The sequence below is a fragment of the Formica exsecta genome, unplaced genomic scaffold (genome assembly GCF_003651465.1).
Source record: "Formica exsecta isolate Colony F162 unplaced genomic scaffold, ASM365146v1 scaffold395, whole genome shotgun sequence".
In the NCBI taxonomy this organism is placed as follows: domain Eukaryota; kingdom Metazoa; phylum Arthropoda; class Insecta; order Hymenoptera; family Formicidae; genus Formica; species Formica exsecta.
In genome coordinates this window covers 7,503-18,986 of record NW_021851188.1, presented here as the reverse complement: position 1 = coordinate 18,986, position 11,484 = coordinate 7,503, and the positions used below count along the sequence as shown (strand labels likewise).

The 11,484-nt window shown below is 32.9% G+C and overlaps 1 protein-coding gene across 2 annotated transcripts in view; it reads right to left on the bottom strand.

Annotated features, from left to right (window-relative positions):
- The window catches only part of LOC115239813 (14-3-3 protein zeta), a 27,512-nt gene that overhangs the window by 10,780 nt on the left and 5,248 nt on the right, over positions 1-11,484 (bottom strand). For both annotated transcript variants that reach the window (XM_029814571.1, XM_029814570.1), the window contains exon 2: positions 5,870-6,177. In XM_029814571.1, coding sequence (XP_029670431.1) covers positions 5,870-6,169 — 300 coding nt within the window. In that variant the 5' untranslated portion in view covers positions 6,170-6,177. The remainder of the gene's footprint in view (positions 1-5,869; positions 6,178-11,484) is intronic.

Sequence of the window (11,484 nt, the reverse complement as noted above, 5' to 3'; positions counted from 1 at the left end):
AAAAAAAAAAAAAAAAAAAAAAAAAAAAAAAAAAAAAAAAAGTAACCGCGTTTGTACGTCATCGTCATCGAGTTGTAATGGCTCTCTCGCACATCGAGTTCGCGGACGAGAAAAGACCGGTTTTGTAACTTACGATCTTGGCAGTTATATTAATTTTTAATCTCCTACGACGACTTTATTCTCCCTTTAGGGAGAAATAAAATCGCGGCTATAAATTATCGAAATGCGTTTCTCTCCATAAAACCGATGAAGAATTACGTTATCTATAATTGAACTTTGCGACAAATAATATTAATTTCGATTCAAAAGTTATTATTATAAATGAATCTTTTTCGATTTTTTATGCCATTTTAAAATGTCACACAAGCTGCATTCGATTTTAATTATTCTTTTGTCTCTTTTTCTGTTTACTACAGCTTCCTGTTTCTATTTTTAAAACTATCGTTTGGCGAAGTCACGATGAACTGACAAAACGAGGATCGACTTTTTTACGTTCTCTGTCTCCATGCCTATTCAGCTAAAGATATCTCAGTTTTTATTAAATCGTAAAGTGATCTTCTATGAAACCTGGCTGCGTCAAGAGAGGCGCAGTACAATGGTGCCACCGCTTATCGTCGGTGACGTGCATAGGAGAGCGCGAGAACAGGAACGATCGCCCAACGATTGTGTTTCACAGCTGGAGCAACCTTGCTCCAATTTCACCGTTTGACGTGCATCTCACGAGTCAAATCTGACCACCCATCCATCCCCCTATAACACTTTCGTTGCAATTAACTCTGGTTTACGACCAAACTCTACAAAATCTATTAAATAATTAAAATGTCGTTTGATTTATAATTTAAAGCGATAGTTGCGATAATGTGAAAACATTATTTACTTTATTTAAAATATTCGTATTATTTATTTAATGAATAAACAAATGTGTAACAAATTTTGATATTTATTTAATGAATATTATTATTTATTTAATGAATAAACAATTATTATTTATTTAATGAATAAACAAATGTGTAAAAATGTTGATATTTAGAAATATTTACAGATTTACGTCAACCTAGATTTAAAAAAGAATTATGACATTTACGTTATCAAACATGAAAAGAAAAGAGACAATGAATATTTTTTTCTTTTGATAAAACATGATACGATCTCGAACGAATTTAATTTTCCCTTAAAGAAAGGACCGACTCCATTACGAGCCGGAACGTGCCATTTCCGGCAGTTCGAGGTACGTCCGTCTGAGCAGGCGTGTCCCGCTTCCTCTTCCGTTTATTTCCGGATACTGGAAAATATGGCTCACGTAATGATAACGGAGATTAGACAAAATCCCGAGGATCGTAAAAAAAACATTGGACGGATTATAATTCACAGAGTTTAATGAGTTTTTATATAAAGCTAAAGGTCGTGCTTTAATATCCTGTCGTGGGTGTGATGCAATAAGCATCTCACAGAACAGATTAAAACTTGAAAGATGAGATTAAAAAAATAAAACAATGACATATAATTAAAAAAATAAAACAATGTATAAAGTATTAGTAAGAAGAAACAAAAAGAAATTATTCATAATTAAATTTTTGAATCATTTTGTATAATCAAAAGAACTGGAATATTTTTTAAGAAACGAGATAGACGCAATTCTTCGTATTAAATGTTACTATAAATAATACGATTGAACAATAAAAAAAAAAAAAGAGAGAGAGAGAGAGAATTATTTTAATATTATTTTAATGTTAGTATCGACATTACCAGAATAATACGCAAATTATTTTCAGGAAGAAAAAAATAAGATAACTGGGCGCTCCTACGACGAAGAAAATTGTGAATAGAAGCTGTAATTGATCCGTCTGAAATCCAATCCGGAGGATGATCTTCATCTTCCAGAGTAAGGAAGCGCGCACGAGAAGATTGTCAACTACGTAAGATGATTCCCAGGCGCGGAAGAGAACCGGGTATATTGCTTGCAAACGAGTTTCGATGCTCGAGGCAAGACACCCGGTACACAATTCAGTTTATCCTTCCCCATGTTGACATTTTATTATATAGAATGTGCGTCTGCTACCGGAATCGATTTCTTCCGAATTCTTTCACTATAAAAATTTTAATTTAAAGTTCAACGAAAAATTAAAATAGACAAAATCTTGTTGTAATTTATTTTAGCAGAATTTAGATGAAAAGAATTTTTTAATTAGTAATTAATGTTGAAAATCAAAGTTATATTATACATCTAAAAAAAATTCGAATTTAAAATTAAAATTTTTAATTTTAAATTGATTTTAACATATATAAAATATTATGACAGTCACCTACACAAAAGATAACTCAAGAGAGAGAAAAACACATTTCTCATAATTACTTTCTACAAGTCAGATTATTTTACACGACAATTGCTTAGACAATGCAATTAACTTTGAATAAAGAACTCAACACAATTCGCACAAATATTTCTGACAAAGCAGCCATGCTAATGACTTCGCAGTACATAAAGAGGATATTTTCGTAACTGCATTTCCTCGTTTCATTATCGTGTCGACGATGTAGTAACGAATCGCTAACAAATACTCGGCGCACAATTAGACGCGTCCCGCCTAAAATTAACATTTCTAATTCTTTCAAACGAAGAAATATTTCGTTAGAAAGCGGATATTTTCTGGCGATTAAACGACGAATCGATATGGGAAAGCGAATTCTCGTTATCGGCGGCAGCTTTCTTTCATAAACCTGTCAATCTTTTTTACTTTTTCCCATTTTATCTGTGTGCACGTGTCAAAAATATTACAGTTGTTTTCTTTTCTATATGTGTGTGTAATGTTTTTATTTAAAAAAAAATAATAATAAATAAACCTATAAAAATTTACGCGTATCTTTCTTTTCTAATTTCTATTCCATAATAAAATATTCATGAAAAAGATAAGAGAGAGAGAGAGAGAGAGAGAGAGAGAGAAAAGAGGATTCATATAATATTAATATAACTGAATAAGTATTCAGATGAGCGTTCGTGGGAATTTTAGGCGTAGAAGAATGTTCGAGAATGGTGATTAATTTATGTGAGAATGAAATCATCAGTCTATGATTATAGAAAATTGATTGTTTACCGTCTGTCGCAACCATAGACATAGTATATCTAGACCGAGTGTTGAGGAGTGGGGGCCAAGGTGCACGTAGAAAAGGCAAACGCTCGGTCTAGATATACTATGTCTATGATCGCAACTCTAGGAGTGTATCCCCACCCCTTAGATACGCAAACGCCGGTTACTCAACGGTATATAATTTTCCTCGATACCTTTTCGGAGCTCGCTGCTATGTATGGAGAACAGGAAACATTACAACGGCTGCAACGGCGCGAAAAAAGAAATGGAATGCACCGGAGCTGTTCTCGGAATACCTTCTTACGAGAGAAAAGAAGGCGGTAACGAATTTACCAATGCGGAAATCGCAGCAAAACGATGCGTCTCTCTCTTATTTTTACCGATTTGATCGACATAAAAAATTCTGAAATATAATTGAATTCAAAATTGTTAAAAATAAAAAATAAAAAATAAAATTAATCGAATAGTTTATTAATATATCACGTAAAGTTTTTAGAAAATTTAATTTTCTAATTGTACACATGACACCGTTATGATATAAAAAAGTACTCTCAATAATGTAAGGATGATAAATATTTAGATATCGATATCAATAAATATCTTGGCGATATGTGACACGTGTATGGAAAGAATGTTTAGCCTGATATACTTGTTTTAGATAAGAATGATAATTAGCTACGAGAATAACAACCTAATAAAATGACATATGACAGTTTCATCAAGAATTTAATACATGCGACTTGATCATCCAAAATTTCCAACATCAAGATATAGATAGAAAATTATTAACGCAAGCATTATCTTGCAAATTTTTTACTCATATGAATATTAATTCTATGGCCTTTTATTTTATTTAAATCAATCATTTTAGTAAGTACGTCCCCATTTAAATTCAATTACTAAATATTTTTTATGACTAAATTTGTGGCAAGTAAATATGCGAAAGACATAACATTGTTATGTGTTGTAATTCCCGCGATTTCGCAGACTTTAGAAATTGATTTATTACTATTAACCATAACGCAAGAATGTGCGATAAAACTAGACATATATTGCTACAATATAAAGTCCGCACTGTGTCCGATGCGAAAACTCGCGATAGTGCCAACTATTTGAAACACGATATCGCGAATCCGGGTGTGAGAAACATCACGTGTGCGTGAGACGGAAAATTAATTTCGGCCAACATATCAGCAGAAATCCCATTCTTTCGGGCGTAAATTAACATCCCGGACGGCGAACAAATACGCCGAGTTCACTGGCCGACGTTTATCGCGAATGCATCATTGGTATGTTGATGGATCGTTTATTGTGAAGTCAGATCTCGGAGGGAATCGAAATCATGCGGCAGTGAAAAATTAATATGCGCACGCTATAAATGATTAAGATACATGGCGGAAGAAATGTCAAAAGGATAGACAGAATACGACTAGAGAGAACACACAATAAAATAGATACATAAATTATTGATATAAATTTGCACGAAAAAAGCTAAGGTTGAAAATTATTAAATAGTTTTTAATTTTTTCATATTTTTATATATATTAATCCAAATTTTTTTCTGTTGTTTTGTTTTATACAATCAAAGTACATGAAACATATTTGCAGAAGACATGAAATTAGGAAATTAATACACGAGAGAAGAATGTCGAGAATTTACAAATCTAACGAATTTTGTCGTTAACGGATCGTTTTAAACAAATCATGTTAAGTTATGCGGTAGTTCACAAAGGAAAAGGTCCGCCCAAACAGTTCCGCCGTACGTAGCTCGCTTTATCAAGACCCACAGAGCCCCCTCAATTAACCTTATTACGGCTTAATTGCGTGTGTGATGGCTCGCGTCAATATATCGCCCAAAAATAACTCTTGACTATTTTTTATCATTTCATTTAGCGACAAAACAGCGAGAATCGACATTGTATCCCAATGTGCAATGCAATGATGCAATTTCAAAGTACGCAGAAGAAAAAAAAATTATTGCGAACAAAAAAAAAAAAACGAAAAGAAAGCACAAAATTGTCAAATTCATTTTTTAATAATAATTAAATTTTTACTTCCTTATCTCTCTTTACACATCCTAAAAATGAAATTGCTGTGTTATCGGGGAATTATATCACAAGACGAGGCGAGGAGCATTAAAAGCTCGTCATCCGTCATCTAGGTCGCACCAAGACCTTTGTTCAAACACGTTTATTCCTCGACAAATACACAACTCGCATTTTTTTTCCTTTTTTTCCCTACTTTCCGAACGAGAGCGAGGCTTTTTCCCCCGTATTTCAATGCCGCCTCGTCTTTTATCGTTCATGTCGTCGGCTTTTCTTGTCCAGAGCGACTACGATCAATAGCGGCAAGGCGACACAATGAGCCTGACCGCCGGGCAAACACATGCGCGAATTACGTATAGAAGCAGTTTATGTGATGAAAAAACGAGAACACCGATCGGAGTAAAGACAAAAATAAAAACTGTTTCTAGCCATCGCTGTTTTTTTTTTTTTTTTTATACATAGACGCATATATTCGTCGGCATTTTACGAGAAAAGATTTTCATTAAAATTAACCAACATAATAATTAATAAAATTCCTCGGCAACTCAAAAAATAAATATTACAGTCAACGCAACTGGCGATGTTCTCCAAATAAATACATTACTCGAATAACTTTACCTACTTTATTTTTAGACGAACAGTGAATTCTGTCGGCCAACAGAAAAGGGCGACCGATACCTGCAAGATATACTTGGGGCAGGTAAAAAAAAAAAAAAAAAAAAGAAAGGTATCACTCACCAATACGTCGTAGCAGATCTCGCGCAATTCCTTTTCAACCTTTTCCCGGTATTCCTTGGCCATCTGCTGTTTGCGCTCGGAGCCCTCGGTCTTCTGCTCGATGGAGGAGATTACCCGCCACGAGCTGCGTCTCGCTCCTACGACATTCTTGTATGCCACCGAGAGCAGGTTCCTTTCCTCGTTCGACAGCTCGACTCCCGTCTCGGTGACCGCCTTCATCGCGGACGCCATATCGTCGTACCTTTCCGCCTGCTCGGCAAGCTTCGCGCGCTGCACCAATTCCTCCTTATCCACAGACATTTTGTCGGCTGAAATCAAAAAAAGCGTGACGTTTCAATAAACTGTCGATTAAGCGTCTTGATGATCAGCCACAACTAGATTAGTTTCTCAACCAAAACATTGTCGTACATACACTTTCCTTCTATCTCAAACAAATGTGCGGAAAAATACCTACACACAGAAAAATATTATTCTATTGCCAAGTAAAATGATTACTCAGTTTACTTTACTTCTTTTAAGTAACAGTTATCTTTAACAAAGAATATTTTCTTAATAATAGTCTTAAAATAGACTTGTCACAAATTTTAGAAATACTCATTATCATGTACTCAAAAAAAGTAAATATTTTCTTTTGAAGAATATTATAAAATTTTATCAAAGAAAAGTCAGATATGGTTAATTTAATGTAAGAAAATTTATTAGATCAGAAAAATTTAATGTATTTCTTTCAATTATATAATTTAATATTCTTGATTGAAGTATTAAATTTATTAGGATTCAGAATATATTTTGAATAAATTTGATGCTTATGATAAACTTATGATAGATTTGCGGATATATGAACTTATGAAATACTTGAAACAAGTAATATTTACTTGTATATAGTATGTATTTTTCTGTGTGTAGGAATGGCCCTGGAATGCACGAGTAAATTATGATATCTGCAGAAATTCTCGTCACGCTTTTCCCAACAAATAAAAAAAGAAACTTGCGTCGATATCGTTAAAGATCACGCAGAAACTATCAAATAGAGGCACGTCGAGATACGTGAGGGATGCAATACGTGTCAATACAAAGACTGATCGGATCACAATAGTTGCCGCATTCTTTGGTCACTGCAAAGGTCAAAGGTCAGGAAAGAACATAACTATTACGTTTCCATTGGTCAAATTGTGTTTCGATAAATTAGCCCCCCTCCCCTCTCCCCCCATACGCTTCCTTTCTGGAAAAGATTAACTTTCCCTTCCTTAGCCATATCGTGCAGGAAAGAAAAATAATTTTTTTATTTTCTAGCATGTTTCGACCAGCACATAGCGTCTTCCATCTTCTTTGTCATTCTCTCAATGGAAGATACTTTAAGGGGGACTTTGGATTTCTTTTCTCTTGCAGATTCAAAGTTTTAAAACGTGTTCCTAAAGTATTTCGATTAAACAAGTTTACGAAGTTATATTGCTTTATAGGAAGTAGCGAGAGAAGAAGGTAGAAGAGAAAAGAGGAAGAAGCATACGCCTTCACACTAATACCTCGATACCTGTTTGCAGATATTTGTGCTGTATCTACTCGTACCATCGATCTTTTAGATATATGTCCGTGTATTCTTAAATTTGAATATTTTCGAATAACTTCTAATGTAAAAGAATGGTTAACACGTTCTTAGTTTCTATGCAAAGTAGATGTGATTTCAGTACCAAAAAAACACAGAGCAAACATACGTTAGTTAAAAAAAGAACTTTTTTTGACCAAACAAATTTATTTTGCTAACAGTAATTTAATTTATACGTCTACAGGAAAATTGAAGAATTCTGAAGGCATTACAATATATTTATACACACTTTTTTTAATAATGAATAAATTTGTCAAATTAAAATTTATTAAAGAAATGTACTTACAATTAAAAGAAAGCATGCAAAATAGTAACAAAGAAATTTTATATAACCTATTAATCTTTTAACTGTTGCTCCTAAATCTTTATATTGTGTGAATGAAGAGAAAATAAGCCAGAGATTTAACTATCTACATTTTCAACGGGTCCCTCTATTTTTTAAAGATATTTTATATTGTTCTCGTTTTGTGAAAAGAAAATTAATCTTTCTGATATGTAACAACGCATTTTCACACAGGATATTTTCACAAAATATCCAGGTAAAAAAATTTTTCTTGCTAATTAGTAAAAAAAGTAAATTTCGAACCTTCAAGGCAGAAAAATAGTCTAGAAAGAATTCGACTTAAAATTTCTTCTTTCAAGGAAAATTTTATTTAAGCAATTTTCTAGTCTCTCTTACGTGTAGCATTAATAATGTATAATTTCATAAATAGATAATCGTGATTGTGTAATTATCATTGTTTTGCATTCTTAATGTTACGAAAGAAAATGCAAGTACTTAATTGTGTAATTATAATTAATAGGTAAAATAATCAACGTAATCAATGTCATAAAAAGAATAGAAATTACATGTATCTCGAGCATACTAATCTAAGTACTTCCCTCGGTCTGATGAGAATTTAATCGCCGGAAAATCGATGATTGATACGTACGTGACACGATAAAGGCTACATTATCAAAGTAACAAGAGGACTAGATTATGCATTTATTAGCGGTTATCTCATTTCAGTGAAAACCATACAAAGCTGTTCGTTTGCCGAAAACGATGTGCTATGAAATGCAGGACGACCTTGTCGCCCTTTAGATATTATCGATCAAATACTATTATCTAACAAACACATGACCCGAAGCTTTGAATATCAATATCAATTAATATTCGGCTAATGAGAATTCTACGCTTATTCTAGGATAATGTTTTACAAATTACAATACTAATGACAATTGAATTATCTGCTTTTATGGACATGTTTAGTAATAAAATCACATTAATATCGATCAGCACATACGAAATTTTGTCCGAATTATTAACTTTTTTATTCTGATTCTTTCAAAAGCGAAAATGAATAGACTCTTTTTATTTTCACTTCTTCTGTATCTTTTAAATCAAGACTGCAATTTTTATTTTATTATAGAATTTTTGCATTCAAGTTAAGATAAAAAATACATTATTTTCATTCAGAAGCACGTCAAATTTCTTTCTAATTCTGTCACAAATATCAATATTAAGATTTAGTTTATCTCACTCCACTCTCTTATCTCTTATCTACCGTTTTGATCTACCGATCACCGGACGTTTTACGTATCGTTAGCCACACGTGAATATCCAACTTACACAACGACTCTTTAAGTATTACCTTAACAATTTTATTAACTATTAAATAAACAAAACTCGAACCATTACATACTCTCTTTACTACGCGATTATCTTAAATCATCCCGAGCAGCCCTCAATCGTTTATGGCAGATTCGAAACGCAATGAACGGCAATTATCTCTTCTCCCTTCGTTCCTTTTTTTGCTCGACTCGCATCTACCGCTCGGACGCGATAAATCATTCTAACGACTCGGCGACTCGGTCAGAGGGTCAATATCTCGCCGGTGAATCGCGCACACATGTGAATCCGTGAACCGATAAAAGAATCGACTGTATGATAAACGAACGAACACGTTTGATGAGAAGAGCGGATGATTACGTCGTCATCGTGTCAAACACGCAGGATGTACGATATCAAGGATGTACAATATGTCATTATCGAGAAATTGGAATAGAATAGTATAGAAATATGAGTAAATATAAGTTACATCTAGTTTTAAAAAATACTCTCCCAGATTGTCAAGATTTGGGAAAAAAATTAAATCTTACAAAAAAATCCTACGATAAAACTTTAATTTTAGATTAAATTTTTGAATTTTTAAATTCTCAGATTTTCTAAAAATTTCTTTCATAAAATAAGAACCCACATCTTGTCGTATGTTTTAAAATATTTTAATCTTTAGATTTTCTTAGTTCAACGTTTAACTAAATGCAACGAGATGTAATGCGTTCGTTGTACCGACCAGAATGTTACGTCGTGATCGTAGTACGCGAGAGAGGAAACGACGATGATTCATACCGTAGAATTGAAAGAACGAATTACATCTCCGACTGAGAAGCGAGACTAGACGCATTCACGAAGTATATTAAGCGTAAACCGCAGATAACAACATGTCGTTCACGCAAGAAAAATTGAAAGATATAATTCTCGCAACAACGTAATTGCGTAAATCTGTCGAAAAATTCCGTATAAATTCTTATAAGTGTAAAATAAATATTCGTGCTTTAAAAATTAACATATAAATATTTATATAGATAAATATAAAAGAAGAATTTTACATAAATTTATCATGACTTTTTTAAGCACGGATACATTCTTGATAAAAATAAGAATAGCACAGAAATGATTTCCCTTGTGACACAAAAATGATTTACCTCGAAAAGTTAAAAGGCCAGTTTCTTCCCGAATTAATCTTCAAGCGGAGGCAAAGCGACATTATACAAAGAACGAGATCGAAACACGCTCGTAACGCATCGAGAGATTTCCTAAGGGAGGTCTTCGCGATGTGCTTATAGGAAGAGTAATTAAAGAGGCATCGTAGCGCACGAAAGGGAGTTCTTTTGTAAAAATAGTTTGTAAATAAAATACGATTATATGCGTTGCAGAAAGTTTCTGGATGATGCACATTCGATTTTCTGTATAAATAATGCATTCCTTTAAACCTGTTTTTAACGACAGATACTGTATATAATTATTTATATGTAAATATATATCTAAAAAATTATTTCATATTCATATTTTATTTTAAAGTTCAAAAAATAAGCAATAATTTATTATTTAACATATTTATATTATTGTAAAATATTTATTTAATATTTTAAGTTCAGATTCTACGAGTTGTAATAGTAATATCTATCATTGAAAGGAAGTGCCGTTGACAAGAAACACCCTATATATACGCGCAGATAATCCATAGAACGAGTGGGTATCACATGGTCTGCGATGACTCATTGCTTTAAAACTGGTCGATGCCGTCGAAAAACCCACGAAACAGAGACAGAGCTCTAAGGGCCACTTAACCCTGGAGGGATATATCGTGTAGACACAGATTCTTCTCGTCTCTCTCTCGAAAATATCCTTATAAATATTAAAGAATTACAAAAACTTTTTGTATAATCATAAACGAAACTTCTTTCTCGGCATCGTCATTCCTTTTTGACATTTATATTTACTCTGCTTAATTTTTCTCTCTCTAAAGACGTATCACTAAAATATCGAAAGTTTACGAGAAATATCTGCATCTCTGTATAATAATTCAAAATTATATATAATGTTTAAAATTATATATTTTTTACATTGATTTTTTAATATAGGACCTCTCGAATCTAATGAAAAATTTAACTTTCCTATACAAAGACTAAAAAAAAGTTATGCTATTATTATATCGGATATTCTGCGAACTTCAATGACGCAATTTCCACAAGAATGCAGAAGAATCTCAACGGATGTTTATTTGCAATGAAAGAGCGATACGAAGAATCGAGCTGTTTTGGTGTTAAAGTAAATGCGATTCTGTTCGCGATGACTAACGCGAGTCAAAGTGCAATTGCACCTAATCGAATGTGACTAATTGTAAGAACATTTCTTCCTCAGTGAATCGGATAATTGTCGTCAAGGATGGAAGAGTCGAGGAATGCC